The sequence below is a fragment of the Mytilus trossulus genome, chromosome 3 (genome assembly GCF_036588685.1).
Source record: "Mytilus trossulus isolate FHL-02 chromosome 3, PNRI_Mtr1.1.1.hap1, whole genome shotgun sequence".
NCBI classification, from domain to species: domain Eukaryota; kingdom Metazoa; phylum Mollusca; class Bivalvia; order Mytilida; family Mytilidae; genus Mytilus; species Mytilus trossulus.
Window position 1 is genome coordinate 23,481,058 of NC_086375.1, and position 21,520 is coordinate 23,502,577.

General features: G+C 30.5%; 1 protein-coding gene across 1 annotated transcript in view; it reads left to right on the forward strand.

Annotated features, from left to right (window-relative positions):
• Window positions 1-317: 317 nt before the first annotated feature.
• The window catches only part of LOC134710664 (spectrin beta chain, non-erythrocytic 2-like), an 86,254-nt gene continuing 65,051 nt past the window's right edge, over window positions 318-21,520 (forward strand). The window contains exons 1-5 of the mRNA XM_063571050.1: window positions 318-368; window positions 8,590-8,714; window positions 11,857-12,024; window positions 17,188-17,304; window positions 20,142-20,212. Coding sequence (XP_063427120.1) covers window positions 350-368; window positions 8,590-8,714; window positions 11,857-12,024; window positions 17,188-17,304; window positions 20,142-20,212 — 500 coding nt within the window. The 5' untranslated portion in view covers window positions 318-349. The remainder of the gene's footprint in view (window positions 369-8,589; window positions 8,715-11,856; window positions 12,025-17,187; window positions 17,305-20,141; window positions 20,213-21,520) is intronic.

A 21,520-nucleotide genomic window follows, 5' to 3' on the forward strand; every position in this document is an offset into this window, starting at 1 on the left:
TTTGCAGATATTAAAAGGAAATAACATAACCGATTTATATTTTTGAATAAAAAGGAAATAACATAACAGATTCATATTTTTGAATTATGTCGATATGATGACCTGACAAGGTTGAATGTGATCTCATCCCTATAGCCCTTTAGCACATGTCACACATACCTACGTTTTTAAATACATGTATATTATTGAATTCTTCAATGATAATTCTGATTAGACATGACACTATTTTGCACTTTGAATGTATTTGTCATATCTAATATGCTCTTGGGGCTATGTTTGTAAAATCGTAGATGGGATTATAGTATAATTTTATACAGGGATTTGAAATCAGAAGGGTAAATCTTTCACCATGAGTGTTTGTTTATCGGGTAAATATTTTTGATTTCATTTAGAGATAGGGGTTTTATGAACATTAACAGTTTGTTTATGGACTTTGGTATTATGAAGAAAGTAATAGAATTTCAATTTATTGGTCATTTTGACCACAATACCCTTTGATATGGCCTCTTTTAAAAGGGTAGGACGATTTGCTTTCATTTATAATTATTTAACTTGTGACCTGATAATCAGAATTAAGATAGTTGGCTGAATATTGAATTACGTTTACTATTAAAATTTAAAGTCCACTGTAGTTTGACCAAAATGTAAATACATGTCTAAATTTGTTTTTCGTTTTTATCAGATTTATATATTTATATATATTCTCATTGGTCTAGATCTTGAATTGTCTTTCAAATTGAACCACAAAAAATATAGAAAAATAATCAAAATTATCTTGTAGCTATAAAAAAATATCTTGTAAAATATCCATATCAATTTTCTAAAGCAGGTATATTATCGTCTTTTAAAGTTTGACATTCCAATGTGTACATAAGTTTTTGAAGGGTCATCGACTTTCAAGTTCATAAATATTTCTTTTGTAAAACTAGATTTGTTTTATCATATAGTTTTACATACTATATTTATAGATTATTATTTATGAGCTAGTATTGTGCCAGAACTAGTAATTTTTCATTCGGTATTTTTCATACATGAACGAAGAATCCTAGGTATTTTAATCCTGTTTCATAGACTCAAAATGTGATCACATTTGTGAATGATACATGTATAAAACATAATTTGTTCTGATCAAATTGCTTTTTTGGATAGAAGGTAGCAGCAGAGCTAAAAGCAGAAGTTTGAAATCCTACATTTAGTCCTTAGAAAAGTTGTTTTGAGGGGGATATGGGGGATAGCTTGATATTAACAGTTGAAAAGAAACCAGGCTGTTTGTCTTCCCATTTTGTCACATCAGGCTTTTACAGATAAACTACATGTACATGTGTATGGGTTCTGGTCTTTGTTGAAGCAGTATGGTACCCAAATATCCACTGTTACTTTAATGTATGTCATTTAATTAGTATGTTTAAAATTATTGGGCATTATGCATTTGAACATTGTCATACATGTACCTATTCTCCTTATTTGAATAGCACAAAATTTGTAAGGTCAACTCTGCATTTAGAAACAATTACCAAATTAATAAACTGCTTACATTCAGAAACATTTGCCACTGAACCATAAGTAATCAACAATTAATCGGCTTTCAATGTCTTGGATGATGGTATGATGTTTTGTTTAAAATGACTAAGTTGGACATAGTATGGCTCTCCATTCCTCATTAAGTTGCAATGAAGTTATTGAAAAGGGTACCTGTTAACATGGTTAAACAGATGTGAGTTCTCAGTACACTTGTATTTGCTCTACAGCTAACATGGCTAAAGAAAAAAACATGCTGACATCTGCATCTAGTAATTTCTGTCCTGATATTGTGTCTGATCCCCATATAAATATATACAACGTCCAGCTGATATGAAAGTACCTGTATGAGGTTTATGGCCTTTAATACTTACATGTCCACTGAAATATACCTCATTTTGTACTTGAGAGTTCTTTTGACAGTAATAACCTTACACTTAAGTGTTTGATGGTGTGTTAAATGACTAGGAATCGGCTATACATTATAGTATACTATATGCTTACTTGAGCATGCAACGTTTTACTACCATGTGAAAGTGTTTTATGTTGTATTTTTATATGGGAGGTTGAAATTTTCTTCCTTGTTAGCATTTGGTTATGTCATAGAAAATGTTTGGAATATTATTTTTAATTAAACAGGTTGTATAAAAAGTTTATGATGTGTGATATTATCAGATTTGGTATTTTCAAATCCATATGCTTAAAAATGTTACAATACTATGAACTAAAAAAATGCTGTTATTTTGTAATGAAAAAATAGTTTCCTTCACAAGTTCATGGTCTTTATACATTGTTATACATGTAATAAGACCAATGAAAGTATTTGGGGTCATTTTGCAATTGTTTTGCTCAACCATTATTTTTTGGAGGTGTACATTCAAACACATGATCACTCTGTCATGATACTTGAGTTCCTGAATATTAATGAGTCTTATATTGTAAAAAGAATGAGCTCATATGCAGTAAGAAGAACAAGCATCGAAATGAAATTCATGCAGTTTCAAGTCTAGTACTAAAAATTTCTGAAAAGCTCTCTTAGTAAGATGTATAGAATAAAACCCAAAATTGTCTTGTTAGTAAATTCAACACAGTTTTTTAAGCAAACATTCCAATAATATAGGTTTTAAAAGAACGATTGCAAAGATATTTAAATTGCACATTCAATGCTATCTTCTTTGGTCTATTTCAAGTGATCTATCTATCCTAGTTGTTTGCAGTGTATAGTATGTCAAAAAGCTAGTTAGCATTGTGCATAGGACATGATCTGTACCGGTCTGGTTGACTGGTTTGAAATAACGACACATGTTAGTTGAAGACCCTGAACCATAGCTTTGTGATATGTCACAGAGACAAAATAATAATTTATTCCTAACATGGAGGATAGTTTATTACTGCTATAAAAATAAAAAGTTGTCATATTGCAATGCATTGAACCTATTAAACAGGTGTTGAATGCATTCTTTAAATTTTGGTGCAATGTGATTAACCTCTTGTTAATATCAGGGAGTCTAGTTTAAAGAAATGAATGTACATATAAAAATGTAACATTGGGATGCTAAGTAATGTAATTAATGTATTTCTAATTAACTTGATTCTTATGTTGACAAAAAAGTCCATTTGAAATAAAACAGACTGGAAGTGCTGTCAGCTGAAATTTAGAGATATAGTTAAAATTTAACTCCTGATGCAGTTCCTACGTGTAGCTTGATCAACCTGTAGGCATATAAGCAGGAGATAGGGTTATAACCATATTGGTGTTCGAACATGTTATATTTTCTGTTTTCTCTGTTGAAAAGATGTAATAATATTATAACTAACGGTGCATATTTACTGCACCATTTGTCTCTTCTGTGAAGCTCATGGCCAAATTATTTGAAAATTCTAAACTTATTAATAAATTAATTGAAGAGATGGAATTTTAGATTGTTGCTTTTTATTTTTTTTAAATCTTATATATTGGTTGACATTTATATTTGCCTTCCTTTAAAGTTTAATGTCTTTATCTGCTTTATCACATGGAAGTAATTGTTTCATGGGTTCTTATACATGTTATATGTATGATAAAAGGAAATAAATCTGATTGAAAGTTGTCTCATTGGCAATCATACCACATCTTATTAATGCATGATGATTATTTCTTTGTGAAATATTGAACAATAGCTCGGAGCTGGATGTACTTTACTGTACTAATGTGTGTTATTGAAATGAAAGTTCAAGGAAAGTTTTTAGGCAATTCAATAACAAACAAGATTGCTTGAGGTTAGATTTGAGATATGCTTTTAGAGTTGACTTTCGTCCATGTTGCAGTCAACTTATTTCGAAAAAAAAGGTCAGCTGTAAAAAAGTTTGGCAAAGTTGACCTTAAATGGATTTATCAGGGCCTTTTATAGCTGACTATGCGGTATAAGCTTTGCTCTTTGTTGAAGGCCATACAATGACCTATAGCCTTTAATGTCTGTGTCATTTTGGTCTTTTTTGGATAGTTGTCTCATTGGCAATCATACCACATCTTCTTTTTTATATTGGTTAATTTCTGTTTGGTCCCTTTTGGATACATAGCTCTGCAACTGTTTCGATTCTTATGCACCATTGGGTGTCATATACTTAGCTTTAAGCTTTCCCAATGACAGTTAATCTAGAACACATGCTATTTATAACTTGTTGATTTCATTTTTTCTGGGATTTCCTTTGCACGTTGTCACTTATCTGCCCCTGAGGAAAATTGCCATACAAAAAAAAGTAATAATAACACAGGATTATTGAGAAACAGTAGTTTATTATTCAGTTTAGAGACTAAGGGACTAAGTTGATGGTCAGCCAATCGAGGTATTGATTACCTATTGGTCATCATTACTGTCAATCGATTGACCATGTCCCTTTGATCTCACCAAATTAGGTTTATGGTCAGCTTGATCTCAAGTGGTTTAAATCCTGACAACCCCCTTATTAAAAATAATTGATTCTGTATTATAAATCTTGGAGGAATTGTTTGTTTATGAATTGTCTTTTGTTTATTGTTACTTGAAGGATAATGTACACATGCCAGTCAATGGGGTATGACAATAATTGGCCAGGATGCATGGGTGTGTCACTAAAAATAGGTCCTCAATATAACTGTTTAGAGCAGGAAATAGCTGATTTTGTTGCAACACTTTGAATAGTTGACTGTCTTTCCTTTAGGTGACTTATCACCTCTTAAGCTTCCATCCATATTGACTTTTGATGAATTATGCAGCAAAATTTACTTTACTTTGTGTCTTAACATTTTAGATACATGTAGCATATAAAATGTATATGTCTCTGAATATTTTAAAAATAATTACATTGCATCTACATGTACATGTAAATAGATAAAGGCACTTATCTTATTTCATAATTGTTAAGCTATTTGAAATAAAATATTTTGAAGTTAAATAATGTATGTTTCATAATGTCACAACAGGTTTTTGACCCTAACATTTGCTATGAAATGAGATTTGAAAAATTATTGCTCATTTGAAGCTAACGGAAGCAAAAACATACATTTGACGCTTGACAATTAAGGGCATTTCCAAACCTTATATGAGTCAATGATTAAAGTTCAGTTTATTTCACAAATTCATGTTGGTCATATCTTGTAAAGGCAAACAAGAACAGTCTCTGTATGTTTGATATGGGTTTACATTTTACATTTCTTGTCATTATGGATCATAAGTAATATGGCTATAATCTCCTGCAAATAATGTGCTTGTTATCTTTGGAATTTCTGGAAATCACCGCCAAGTCAATACAATATTAATTTGAAAATTTGACGGAGAAATTAGTCTAAATTAGAAAATTATCCCAAATGTTTGCTATTAAAAGGAATCTCCATGTTTGCTCAAGACATAATATTTAGATAAGTAGTGTTCGATATTAATAATTTAACCGAGGATGTTAATCTTGAACACAGTTTCCTATAGGAAATACCTGGTTGTTTATTGAAGTGCTTAAACACAACATGACAAGATTTCTAGTTTATATTTGAATCTATTGTTGTTTATAGACGGCCTTGAAAAGTTTGGAAAGGAATTGAATGGTTTGGGTTTCTTGCCAAAAATTCTTGGACCATACTGAATATAAATTATATTTGTGTTTGAAAGTTTAAAGTTTCTGATGTTAGAGATTTTTAAAAGTTGTTGGCAAATCTTGGATCATACGGAATATTGACCGTATTCGTATTGTAAGATTAAAGTTTCTACTGTTGGAGATTTTAAAAGTTGTTGGAAATTCTTGGACCATACTGAATATTGAACGTATTCGTATTTGAAAGTGTAAAGTTTCTGATGTTAGAGATTTTTAAAAGTTGTTGGCATTTCTTGAACCATACGAAATATTGAACGTATTTGTACTGTAAGTTTAAAGTTTCCGATGTAGAGATTTAAAAAAAGTTGTACGGTAGGCAATTCTTGTTATATGACACGAATAAAAGTGCAATTATCGTGATTAAATTTCTTTTCTATACTTTCATGATGTAAGATTAATCACATTAAATGAATCCAATGCTAGACTAATTCATACTCGATTCAAATGTAAATTTCCATTTAATCAGAGGATATACAAGTCTTTGGAATACCTTTTGTTGTCCAATTTATGCATTACACACACAATAAAGTTAGGGAGTCTATATATTAAATGCATAATTTATGGTTATTGACTATCGTATCAATATAGTATGGTAGCTCGATGAATTCATTTCAAGGTAAGACTAGAATAAGTTTTTTGTTCTCAGTTACAGACTTGACCGAATTTCTTGATCGGTTTTTGGTTTCAAGTATAAATATTTTTTTAAGTTAAAAAAAGGGAAATCATTTGAATATGCGTTTTACATAACACTTTTTGAAGAAGCTATTTAACTGCTTGTTTTTGATTCACCCTGGTTAAAGTTAATGACCCAGAAAGATAGGTATATTGTATCTATGTAAATTTACAGGTATAATGTGAAATATTTTCATAAGGTTTTTTCTCAAAAAATGGAAGGTAGGAAACTTTATTTTTCTATTTTTTTTTATTTACACTTTTTGAAATTATTTAAATTTTTGTTATTTTTATGTTAATTCACCTAGCGCAAGCCATTAATATTATTTATTACATGCATAAGGAAATTCAAAGAACAAATTTAAAAGAAAATATGCAATAAAAAGGTTTAAAAGCATTCTTTTGATGATTTTCATATTTAGTACATAAAAAGTAATAAATTGGCAGGTACATGTATATGCACATCATGGCTTGCTTACGGTTAAATAATCTCTATGCACTTTACTCTTAATTTAATCGTGCTAAAATGGGTGTAATAGCGGTAGCAGTTTGAACCAGTTAAATATGATAATGTATATGTTAATGTCTCAACAAAAGTACGCTGGTTGCAAAGGATATTTTATTGTTATTCACCTGAGTGATCTTTTAAATGTTGTCGAATAAATTACGCAACACATATACATGTATAAATAATGTGTCTTGCATGTCTTGTATGTGGTGTCCTCTTAATTGGATAGTCTATCTCATTCTTGTTGAAAAAGAATAGACATCTCATTTTAATTTTAGTTTCTTGTGTATAATTTGGAGTTTAGTATGATGTTCATTATTACTGATCTAGTATACATATTTGTTTAGGGGCCAGCTGAAGGACACCTCCTGGTGCGGAAGTTTCTTGCTGCATTTAAGACCCATTGGTGGCCTTTGGCTGTTGTCTCTTTGGCACATTCCCCATTTCCATTCTCAATTTTATCTCAAATTGTTACCGATGTGATTCTAATTCTTGATATTAACAAATAGACATCTCAAATTGTTACCAAAGTGATTCTTGATATGACTGCTTTGTAACCTGTGTTGTTGTAAAGGAAAGACATTTGCCACTGGACGTCAAGCAAACAACAAATAATCATGAAATTTTACCCTGCTAGCCTATGGGAGCATTAAGGGACTCCCTTTTCTGTCAGTCCGTACATCTCAAAACCACTTTCCATTCTTTAACTTTAATTTGCCTTAACCAAATGATATGAAACTTATACACAATGCTAAGTATTAATAAACACAGATGAAGTTCAAACTCTGTTGGTGTCTCTTCTCTAATGTTGTGTCCCTTTATAATGTTATACATGTATGCAAGCAGGGGCATCATCTGCATCCCATAGATACATGATTCTCTATTTATTTGAATAAGTCGTTCGAATAGATCCTTTGTCATGAGTGTTGCACTATGTACTTTCTAGTTTTCTGGCTCAATTTGTCAGACATAAAAAATTTAGAGGGCTATACAACTTGAAATAGCAGAATTCAAGTAACAGAATATCATTTCAAATTGCATGTACATGTACAATGTATTTCAGTATTTCATGTATTTTGATATATGTACATGTAATTTGGTCAGTATCGATAAATCATAAAAGTAAAAATCACGAAAGAAACTTTGACCATAAGCCATGCATAGCTAACCCTCTTAAGTTGAGTTAGTTTTCATTATACATTTCTATTCAATTTGCCAGAATTCACAATTATTCCAGATTCAAACTACTCCCTGTTTGTAGATGCTTTGAATGCTTTGCTATTTTGCATTCTATACTTGATTTTGGAGCCTTCCATGATAAACCAAATGTGCAAAAAGCTGTCCGGCACTGTACTAGTACTTTATGTTGGCTTAACATATTTATTGAGTGTCTTGATATTCATATGATAAAGCAAGATTACATCAAAATGTGAAAAAACTTAATACTCCTTATTAAAAGAATGTGTATGCTGGTTGTTAAACAGAATTGCAATAAAAAATGTGTACCAAGTTTGCAACCACTTGCAAAACTGGGAAATAGCAGAGCTTGGGCTATGAGTATAGCAGATTTTATAGGGTTCTGTAAAGCATATGAATTACCACATATGGAGCATTGACCTTTCCTTAATCAAATAGTATTATATGGCTGATTTAGCCAATTATGTGTTAGGGCAAACATTTGTAAACTAGAGTATAGATTGAATAAACGAAATCAATGCTAATGGTAGCCTCATCTGTTTATTTGTATTTTAAAGGTATGTAACAGATTTTCTTGTTTTTTTCTACAGATGGAGGCATGTCGGTGAAGGATATTCATCAGTTTGAGAAGGGCCGAATCAAGGCCCTTCAGGATGAGAGAGTCTACATCCAAAAGAAGACTTTTACAAAATGGGCAAATGCCTTTCTGGAGAAGGTAAATTTTAGATATGTTATGCACTGTGATGTATTTATAAGAACTAATGTTTTCATTTTGCTTAATTGAAATCAATAATAAAATAATTACTCTATGAGGCTTAGGTAGCCGGGTTGTCCAGGTAGATGGTAGAGGTTAAATACTATACACATGTAGTGATTCAGCTAAAAAACCAGCTTGAAGCTGTGAAAATTCTAGAAATTTGATACTGAAAAAAACAGGGAGCAGAAAAGGTCAAGGATTTCTTATGACCTTCAATTTTAATTTTTTAATATGGAACATAATGTTTTGGTTATTTCTAATATTTCATGGGACCGTTGTTTTGTGTCATGCATACCTCCTAAATCTCTTCTTATCCTATTAATGTGTGATGAATGCTATTTTAATATCTTTGTGAAAAAAATGATGAGAAAGCCAGTTTCTTGAGTCTTTTTATTACAAGTTATTGATGTATTATAAAGAAATATGAGAAATTTATTCTCCTTTCACCAGCAAGACAGCTTTATCACACGGTAGAAAATCTACATAATATTATCAGCTGTGCTTTTGTCCGTTTCCTTCCTGTGTTTAACTAGACTTTCATCCCAATCACCTGGACATTTGGTTTTCCAATGGGATTTCCTGTCTGTTTGGATACATAGGCATTAGGTTCGACCGCTCAGACCACATACCACAAAACAATAAATAGTTTTCATTTTATGAACTTCGTTTTGTGTAAAAATGACAGTTGAATATCATTTTTGATTATGACTATTGTCAGGTGGATTTGCCGTTACTTAGAAACATAAATAGTCTTGCTGTTAGATTTATTTCAGTACTTTTATCAGAGATATCCAATAAAATGATTAGCTAAGAATTTAAATGAAAATTCTTTCAAACTATATTGTTTGATAATAAGAGGTCTGGTGACCAGACTGTTTGACTCAAGTTTAGTTTGTCTAGCCTGGACACTTTTCTCATGATACTCATAAACAAATCTTACAATTTGTACCTTCAGCATGTGTCCGAGTGTCTACGATTTTAAAATTTTATGGTGTTCTTCAACTTTCTTTAAGTATACAAAGTCTGGTGAAATTTTATTTGATGAATGCCATACTATTTCATTATGTTTGCATGCAATCTAAAAACATGTAGTATCTTTTAATACGAAATTTAAAAAGGAATTAAATATTTAAACATTATTTTGTTAAAGATTAACGTTACAGAAGATGATAATCTAGTAGAAATTCTGGAGCCACGGGCAATTTCATTAATGATACCTACTAAAATGTTCTTTTCACGAAACTTGACTTATCATATATAAACTTTATTATGAAATAATTGTAAGATCACAATTATTTGATTGTCTGCCCTTAATCCTGTGTAATATTGTTCAATGGTCACTGCTTGATTTAACGATATAATGGCATACAAAACATATCTACCCATACAGAAAAAATAATTATCTTGGCACACAAGATTGTCTGTTATCCACAAGTGAGTGGTTTTGAGCTATTTAAAGTAGGTCAGATTTATTGTTTGTCAACACCTGATTTTTTACCGATTTTTGTTCTTTTAAAGGTCTTCGGGGCTTTTACAATACGTTCAACATGTTCAATAGGTTAATAAAATAAAAACGTTACCGATATCTTGTAAACCAAATACACATACATATGCTTTCAATGCACCTATTCAATGCATTAAATGTTTAATTTTTCCCATCGCATTCGAGAGGTGTGCATTTCAACACAGGTGAAATGTATCACCTTTTATATTTTAATATCAGGTAAAGTCATTAGGCACTTTAAAATTCATTGTAAGAAAACAGGTTTTCACCAATGCATGCGGTTACAGTGATTCGTCTTATTTGTGTAATATACGAGACATACTAAACATTCACAGTCATACCATTAGACTGCTAGGTTTTTTTTAAAGAACAATCCATCTACTTTTATAACAAGCCAATAAAAATGACGATAATTTGTAAATGCCTGGAGATATTTGTTTTTACTCACTTTGAAACTGATGATTTGCCAATTTTAATGACCTAACATAACTTAAATTTTTATATGATGAATTTGACAGATGTCCAAATTCGTCTTGTCCATCATGTTCTCTTTATAGGGCAATGATCTATATGTTTCAGACCCTTTCAACAACAAAAACACGTAATCTTTTATAATGTGTTTTTTCACTTGTAAATGAACTGTAGGATTGCCTGATCCTCATAAAATATTTACTGATCAATGGTCTCTACACTGAAAGTATTTTATACTTTCATCAAAATACCTGCAGATACTTTTTGAATTCTTACACAAAATGTCAGCTGCTATGCACCCGTGATGCAATCTTGAAATTCATAGGAGATTGGTCCATTGTATTACAGCGTCATTTGTAAAGTAGATTTTGATGGTAGGATGTATTTTTAAAACACTAAAATATAAGATTTTGATTTAAGAATTATGAATTAAGGTTTTAAACTAATGTAAAACAAATTTTAGCAATGACATGGCACCCTCTCAGTCTCTGAATGATAGTACAACAGTATGATACTAAATGAGTACTATCAGACATAGATCTTTAAAACGCAATTTACAATCTCAGCATCTACTAAGCAATAATACAACAACCTTATTTATGACAGTAAAATCCTTAAATAAACGTTTGGTACAGCTTTTCCCTAAAGTGGCAACCTAAAAAGGTTTCCCATAGCAAAAATCTGAAGCTCCACCTAATAAGTATGCCAAACCATTGTCTTGATTTAGATGAAACTTTCTCAAAATCTTCTTAACTAGTGCAATTGTGCACCTCCAACAAATGTATTTCTTAATTGATCTCAATAATGTTGGGGGTGGCATAGAAAAGCAAAAGACTTTCATTGTATTTGACTATTTTGGTGTTAGTCTTTGAATTTAAAAGCTCTGTTCACGTCTTCTATAGGATATACTATGTGATGGTGGTCATATTCAAACTTAAGGAATTGAAATTTGTATTGAAAAGAACTCCATCTATAAAAATAAATATAAAGTAGGAAAATAAAACTAAGAATGGAAATGGGGAATGTGTCAAAGAGAGAACAACCTGACCAAAGAGCAGATAACAGCTGAAGGTCTCCAATGGGTCTTACTTGCTTACTAAAAGTATCTTTTCTTGTTTCTTTCAGGCCAGATTAGAAATAAAAGACTTGTTCACAGACTTGGCAGATGGAAAAATACTAATGAAATTATTAGAAATTATTTCTGGTGAAACAATAGGAAAACCCAACAAGGGGATGATGAGGGTACAGAAAGTTGAAAATGTCAGCAGATGTCTTAAATTTCTTATAACTAAGGTAGGTGTCTACTGTTTAATGATATACATAAGGGAGTAGACCTTGGTTCAGGGAGATAACTCTTAAAAAATCTGTTATGCGTTTGTAAAACTTAAGTTTCATCAATGTATTCCCATAGCATTTACCTAAAACAAATCAGAAATAATCTATGTAACTTAGAAGCTTAGAACATATTTTTGTGAAAATTGTTGACACAAACGTACTGACGATTTTAAGAGTTATTTCCCTTAACATAAAGAAATAGTTGTCCACATATTTTTGTTTCATAGTACTTAAATAATAGGAAATTAAGCAAGCTTCAATCAAGAAAGTAGGAATCATTTGTTGTTGTTTATTACCTTTTGTTTTTTATCTGAAGAATTTGGTGTTTGTATCAGATATCAAGTCAAGAATTCAGGGCAATTTAGAGCTTGTCTTCTTGTGGGCAACTATCCACTATTTAAAACTCTGTGGTTATCTTGATTAACTTGTATTTTGTGGTTGCTGTCTCACTGTTCAGTGCCTTCTCACTCCGTCTATTTATACCAGTTATATATATTTTCCATATATAGAAGTTTGAAAATTGCTTCTGTGACTATTGGTCACAAACTATGAGGGACAGAGGGTTTATAAAAATGTTCTTTTTGTCATTGTCATGAACATGTATAAGGAAACTAGCTGCAATATATGAAATTATTTCAATTACTTTAAAATTTTATCTGTTAAAAATTTCACTCTCATGCTAAGGCCACGGTTTTTTAATTTGTTGGTTTACGGATTTTCTCCATGAAAAAGTCGGGTCGGTCGGTCGGAAAAAAAAAGAAAAAAAAAGATTTTTCAAGACAGAAAACTGATATGCAAAATAAAAATATATTTCACCTTTCTAATAATATGTTTGTCATACTATTTTGTCATCGTTTTTAAATTTTAGTTTGATGAAATATTATTGCCATATTATTGCTCAGCTGTAAGAGACATCGCATCACATTGTCTAATAATTTCCCGTGAAAAAAGGTGGTAAATGGAGAAAGACGAAATAAAATCGTCATTTCACAGACAAGAAAAACAGATTCACGGCAGTTATTTGATTTAGCTTTTAATCAAAACTTGGTGAAAAATAATAAGCACGAAATCTGATAAAGAAAAAAAAAGAAAAACGTCGTACACAAATAAGTTTCAACACGCGTGTCAAAAACGTAATAGCCTAGTCGACTGGAAAACGAGAATATCAGTTTAAATAATCTGTTGTCATGCATTCCCGTTTTTATCCAAATGGACGATATTTTTTTATTATCTATGAAACAAGAAAATATCAAATGATTTGTTAAAATTCAGTACTTTAACTTGATGTCTTGAACTTCCACCTGTCCACATTTGGACAAGTCTATTTCTATGAGAACATGCATCTTACGGACTGATGACAAATAAGGGAAACGAAGTTATTGTGTAATTGGTTTTAAACACCAGTTTCGTTCCGCAAAATTATTTGCGTAAACGACATTTCAAGGTCATTAATAATTGATTTGTCTATTTTTAGAAACGTAAACTGGAAGTTTCATTTTTTCACAACAGAAAGTGTCATCACTTTTGTAAGGGATTAATGCATTTCATTTCTTTAAAAAGGATATTTTAATTATTTTTCATGGATAATGCATTTGTAAGGGTCGGCGAGAATAAAAAAAAGCCTGAAAATTCGATTTTATTTTTATTCTAGAAATCGGAAAAATCAGGTTGGCGGATCCGTAAACCAACAAATTAAAAAATCCTGGCCTAACAAGAGAACTTATGTTTGGTTAAAATGGAATTTGTTAACTAGTTTATAGATAGGTTTCTGGTTAAAAGGCCATCTAAGTTATTTTCTATTATCAGAAATTGTTTTTTCTATATCTAGTATCAAATATTTCGTCTGGTTCTTTACAAAAATGTCCCTTATTCATTTTGTTGTTGGCAATTTAACAAAAAAATAACATAAATTTGGTTTTAGGTACTAGTACTTTGAATAGAACTCTGCATTAAGATGCAAAGAATGAATACATGCTATTTGATAATGATTATTAAGGAAATGTAGTCCAGGTCTCATTACATAGAATGTGAATTTAAAATGTGATTTGATTAATTACCTCATAGGACTTACACAGAGTGCTCACAGAGCTTTGATTATGTAATTTTCCTTTTGATTTATTGTGTTCTAATGTATAGTGACAAAAATTGAAGCACTTTCAATTTAAAAGCACCATATTAAGTATAAAATTTGTAGGAGGTTGAAAAATGTACAAAACAGGTGCAGTAATATGCATTTACTATTTTGTTAACTCCACATCACTGATAGGAAACTTGTGAAGCTCAAATGTTAATTCAGATGTTAAGTCTCCGTGTTACGGAAAGAGGCCAGGTGCCAAGAAGAGCACTTTGATATCTTTTGAAGTATTTCTCTACTGGGTACGATACACCCCTATATAACTATGTTGTCAGCTTAAATCTCAACATTCTTTATCGTACTGTGAATACTACACTATAATCGTAACAGGTAGCTTTTTACCAATGCAAAGTTTTAAAGGTTTACAATACGATAGTATCTGAAGATTATCTCTCTGCATTGAATGACTAATTTATTTTTAGTTATCGTATATAAGAAAGTACACGCTTAGTTGTTTAACAAGTTGACATTTAAAATGTACAAAGTTTTCTTAATTTGGTGTTGTTTCGGAAAACATGGTTGAATATGTTTATTGAATCTGATACAATTATTTGATATTTGAACCAAGAGAGTATTTATTAAAATAGGAAAAAGGAAATATTTATACATGTATTTCTTATATGGGCCTTGATATTGCTAAATGATATTAAAATCAAATGAAACATTAAAAATAAAAACTATTAAAGTTCTATAAAAACAAGTAAAATTCATTTTATTAGTTGCCAAAATTTTATTCTATATTTCCCTTACCTTCACCTTATTTTTAATGGGAAATAATTATTACAAAATATCCAAAATCCAAGGGAAATTCAAAAATGGGAAGTCCATATTAATTGAAAAATCAGATGCTTTTGATAAACGAAACAAGTGAAAAACAATGCCATATTCCTGACTTGGTACATGCATTTCCAAAGAAAATGGTGGGTTAATATATATAGATAGCATTTGAAAACACTTTTATGCTTGCTGAAATTAAGACTTAAACCAAAATCAGTCCTTGATGTTGATTGTTGATTCAATAATCAAAAATATAAACACAAATATCGAACAGTATTCGTGGGAGTCAAAGCAAAGAGTGCAAAAAAATGTTTTCGAAAGATTGATGGATAGATATATGTCTAACCTCCAGCAACAATCTTACAAACATTTTCAGGATCAAAACAACTTAATAAGACACCAAAATAAACCCTGCTATGTTGAATTCTAACATGTTTTAGTAAAAGGTAAAGACAGTTTGCAGGTATGCATATCACTCCATGTGAACACATTAATATGACAATAGGTCGTCAACCCGTCTACAGTTCTCACAAAATGCACATGGTGATTAAGTCTTGTTGGTGAATCCTGGTGTTTGTGAGTGTTTCACTCTGATATACCTCCAACACTGTATATTCAATAGTATATGACAATAGTGAAAAATGAGAGTGAAATCACTCTATATTATAATCACCCAAAATTACCCAGTTTCACTAAAATTCACTCGACAAGTAATATTTTTTAACATAATACTTTTATGTGTGCTTGTATTGCCCTTTTTGTAAAAATAAGTCTGACTTTACTTTTGCCCATAATTGAAAGACAAAAAAGAAAAAAAAGAAAAATAAAGAAAAAAGTTGAAATGCAGTAAAAACAAATTTTAGAAGCTTTAGTCTGACTTTGGAGGTATATAGTTAGTGGCATATGCTAAAGGATTAAGCAATGAGTTAGGCAATCTGACTGTTAGCAAAAAATAGGACCTCACACATCCATGGGTAGACTGTAATATCATGAGACCACAGAAGCAGTTTACATTAAAAAAATATCTTAGTTGACCTAAAAGTAGATAAGCTTATTGTCGACATAATTTTAAACATTTTAAAGTAGTATATTATTTCTATATTTATGCAGCACAATTATATATGATGAATTCTGTATGATATTAAATAGATTTATTTCGTTTTACCTTATATAGTAAAAACCCTAGTGTTAGTCATAGTGGTTAAACACAACCATTTATATTAAAGTAATGCATGTCTTTTTTTACTTGCGGTTTTGTATGGTACAAGTAAATATTGAATTGTTTTTAAAAGTGACGATGCAAAACTGTAAAGCTTTAAAATCAAGTAGTAGCTTGTATACGATCAATCTAGGTTTAGGTGTGTTATTTTTTTTCAAGGCCATCTTTGACATAAATAATGTATAGATAAATATACTTCATTTACATATATTACATATCAAAATATCTTTACACATTCGTATTGAATGTTAGTATAAAAGATAACAGATTTGTTAGATCGATATTTAATATCTGTCATAACTGAGCTGATATGTCTTTGATATGTTTTATATTTATAGAAATATTTAAGATCAGGGGTTAGAAAAACGCAGTATTCTCTGGAAGGTCTTTAGCTCATATGAATTATGATGGGCCAGCAAGACCCTAAGTTAGCTTGCCTAGTTAATTCTATTAGAATACGTTATACATTGAAACGTTAATTTTGGTATGGTCTATGAAATACAGGTAGTTGATTTGTACGGTCTACTTTATTTTGTAAGGTCATTGTAATTAATGAAGGGACTGTCTGGTTTTTTTGCCAGATGAACAATTTTATTTTTTTAAACATGTTTTTAAGCAATCATATAAAAACCCAAGTATATGACTTACCAAGGTCATATATTAAATGTCATCATCACCCCAAGTTTTTTCTAAACTTTCTTTTCATTTCCTAAGCAAACATGCTAAAGAATAGGTTTGTTTTTTCTAAGCATGTCAAGCTTCACATGATCTAGGGAACCTTTCTACTTGTCAACAATAGAACTTTTTCACTTTAATTGCATAGCTCAAAATATTCAAGAATTTATTTTACTGATAAAAACTATCAGGTGAACAATTTTTTTTTCTTTCAGCCAATTCAAATATAAAAATTGTTCAGTTGAATAAATAATTAATTGCAGTTTGTAATTGAAAGGAATACTGTAATAATTTGCAATATTATTTCTATCTTCAGGTGTATTTTGAAAATATTGGAGCAGAAGATATTGTCGATGGAAATCCACGTCTGATCCTTGGTTTGATATGGACTATTATTCTCAGGTTTCAAATCCAGGAAATTACTATTGAAGTGGTAAGTACTGCTAAGACACGTTCAGTAATGACTGCCTTGAACTTGCAGTGTAGCATGAAGTTTTGCTCCATGTTGAAGGTCTCACTGGAATGTTTTTGTCAAGGGCATGTAGCTATTTTGAGTTATGATTTAATACGCCAAAATAGATATAGGAAGATGTGGTATGAGTGCCAATGAAACAACTCTCCATCCAAGTCACAATTTATAAAAGTAAACCATTATAGGTCAAGGTACAGTCTCAAACACAGAGCTTTGGCCCACACCAAATAGCAAGCTATAAATGGCCCCCAAAAATTACTATGTGTAAAACCATTCAAACGGGAATGCCTGTATTTTACATAGAAGGGTTGTCTAACTATACTGGAATTAATATTGCTAAGAGGCCTTTGCAACCCAAAATTGCTGATCAGACCAAGCCTTTTTTTTAATTTGAGACGTGGGTTGTCAGCAAAAAAAATCATATCGATGACATCATTATTTCAGAAATTTGGGTGGATACCAAACCTTATCTACTTTATAAAAATTTCTTTACCAGGAAATAATCATATCAGCAATATTTTGCATATTACTGAATTAATATTGTACTGCAAAAGTACACATGTAAAGCATAATTTTAAAAGCACTGTGTTTTATGTGATAAAGAACAAACTTTGAATATCCTGATTTCTCTAATTCTATGGAAATTTATCCCTTTTCGAACCCATTGTATAAAAAAATTTAATCAACGTGTGGTTGCTGGTGATCTCAGAAGATCATTGGATGATTTTAAGGGTCATGACCTTTTTGGCTGACTGGATGAACCAAAATATGATAACAGGTGTTAATGAAATTGACAACTTCGTGCAATGTGAAAGGCACTCGAAGGGGATTTTCGGTAAACAAAAAAAGAAAATGTCTTTTTAATCATTAGAGAAACAGATTCTTACATAGTTACTCGTGGATTATCGGATTTATCCAATCTCGATAGTTAAATTATAAATTTTAAAGTACTCGCCGAGGCGGCTCGAACTTTAAAATTGATAATTTAACTATCTCGATTGGATAAATCCGATAATCCACTGGTATCAATGTAAGAATCTATATTTACGATAATCATCCAGTTGAACAATTTAATTTACTTTATTTTTTAACTAGTTCAAATACATAATTATGTTAGTATGTTTATAATCAATAAAAGGTCACCATGAGGAATGATCACTGCCAAACATTCTTGACAAAAGACGTCTGCTGAAAGATCAAAGGTCGAATTTCTGGGTGTGGCTTAAAACAAGTGCAATAAAATCATATGAACAAAAATATTGCATGAAATATATTATTCTTATGAACAGCTTGTCTATTGATGTTTTGAACAGATAAATATACATACTTGCATAACAATAAAGTTTTACAAAATAAACAATGGCTGCTTTGTACACTTCATGAATTTATAATTCATAGCCAATTGTAAATGCTGATGGGGTTGTTACAGTGAGTATTTACACTATATTCAGGATTCAGAGTACAAATGTATATAAAACTTACCCTGTATTTACAAAAGAGATGATTTAATGAATTATAATCAGACAAATCCACTTAATCCAGTTCTCTTAGCCTAAAAGAAAAAATTTTAAAGTACAAAATATATGGTATATGAATTTGAAAAAAAAAGATAGCCTCGTTTAATCTGATGTTGAACATTGAAGATTGTAATAAAGTTCTCTAGAATGTGTTAGAAAGAAATGAATTTGAACGAACTGATTGTAATTAGTCCATTTGAAACTAAGTTACTTTTGGTTTGAAAATGCAATTGTTGCACTATAGGTTTTGTTGTCTGTCCTTATCAAGATAGTCTATTTCTTACTAATTTGTTCATACCTCTTCCCATTAATTGTTTAATGCATGATATAAAAGACAGGCAGTTGAAAGTTCCCTATTTAAGAATTTGGATTGATGAAATGTTCAAGAAGCCCGGTGAATAAATCAAGTTGGAAAAGGTTCAAAATAAGACCATGTTAGGCTGTAAATCTTCACTGAGGACCAATTTAAGACAAATTTCCAGCTAGGAGCCTGTATCTGTAGTTTTAAATGGGATACACTAACTTTAATCTTGTTTAGAAAATATGTATGCCTGGGTCTACACATTATGTTTTGCATCTAACTTTCTGTTAGTCCATCTGTACTGTATCTGGTTCAAGTAAAAGTTAAAGTAACTGATTACTAAGATAATGTTTCGTGTTGTCAAAAATATCAATTGTATTTGATAAGTAATTCATACCCTATAAGGAGATCAATTTGGCAAATAAGTAATATTATAGGATGAAGATATTCTGTATGTCGATCATCAGTGGGTCATATATTTGTATGATCAAAATCTAAGTAAAGCCTTAAGAATGCTTAAATCCTTGGTGAAAATATTGTCTGCTCTTATATGAGATAACTTTGTCATGAATGTAAGATAATATGTCAGTAACCTTTAAGAAAGTAAAATGTGAGGGGATTTGTTCTTTTACATGAATAAGTCATTTCATAGAGACTGTTTCATACACACAGAGCTAATTGAGAGGCATCCTCACGAATTATAAATGAAAGCTTCCAACTTGGATCTTTCTTAAAAAAAAATTATAATGTGAAATTGAATAGAAACTGTATTGTCAGTGTTAAAAGTCTGTGAAAATATCTAACTGGAATGGATGAGATGTAGATTACCTGGTAATAATGAAAAGAGAATTTGTTTATGCAGCTTTATTAACTTTTATTGCCATTTCATTGTCTAAGTGCAGGTGAAATCTTTTTCAGCTGAGGTGGAAGCAATATTGAAATGTCTTATTCTTTAAAAAACTACATTATGTATATTTTAGGATGAGGAGTCCACGGAAAAAAGGTCTGCTAAAGATGCTTTGCTATTGTGGTGCCAAAGAAAGACTGCTGGGTAAAAATTAGAATTAGCAACTTTTAAAGCAGTGCTTTTGACATATTATGCAACCTATTGATAATTTGGTTAATGTTTGTAAACATATTTCAATTAGTCCATGTTTATTTTTGCATAGATTTGACACTTTTAAGTTATTTTTTGATCTTTTGGTACAATAAGGTCCTATGAAATATTTAAATTGTGTTTACAAATAAATTTTAAGAGGTAACTTGTCAGATATTACAAGTATTACAAGCAAGTCAGGTTTCATTTTATTGTATGAAAGGTTGTATAGAAACCACATTGACAAAAAAAGATTGGAAAGATACATCTTTGGCAGTACCACTTAAATTTATAAAATTTAGATTTTTGATGAAAGTAAAACTAGATTGGTCATCATACTTTTATATTATATATACTTTTGTAAAATGACTATTTATACTTCAACAAAGGCATGCACTAAGATATCTTTTAGAGGATTTTAAATGTATTCTAACTCTGATTGAATATAAATTTAGTCTCGAAAGGAGGTCTAAGCACACATGAGAATTTAAACCAAGCTATGTTTTTGACACCATCTTGGTTCAGGGTCAAAGAAGTAATTGGGATTTAACCACAAGTTAATTTTACTAAAAACATTTAAAGAAACCGGATACTTAAAAATTCACACAGTAGTACCGGGTAATTAATACTTTGATATTGAATGATACCGAAATGAAAAATGTCATGATGAACCAAATAATTGACGGCAAAAAAAAAACTGTTCTGTGAATTTCGTGCATTGTTTGTTGTAGACCTAAGCAGGATCAAATACCTCAAATGACAATAAAATGTTTTTCTAGGTTGTAAAAGTAAACATTTTGAATTGCAATAGGATATTTTGAGATCAGTATATATGATATATCTTTTTAAATGTAAATTTTTAGTGTAAATGATCTAAATAGCTATACCGTGTGAGTAGTGCATTAGCTTACGGATGAATTATAAAAAGAATGAGGAAGGCATTTTATTTACTTTATTTACATTTTTTTATCTTTAAAGTTGAAACAGCAATGCTTTGCATGGGGTAGTTAAAAAATAATTTATAAGACATAAATGTTGTTACTTATTAACTCCACCCAGTAATATTTTTTTAGTTGGGACTGAATAACAGATGTCAAAATGAGAATTATATATCAAAAAGAAGATGTGGTATGATTGACAATGAGACAACTCTCCATAAGAGACCAAATGACACAGAAATAAACTACTATAGGTTACTGTACGGCTTTTCATATAGCTTGTAAATCATTAAAACAAATGACAAGTTTCAGAAACTTTAAAATG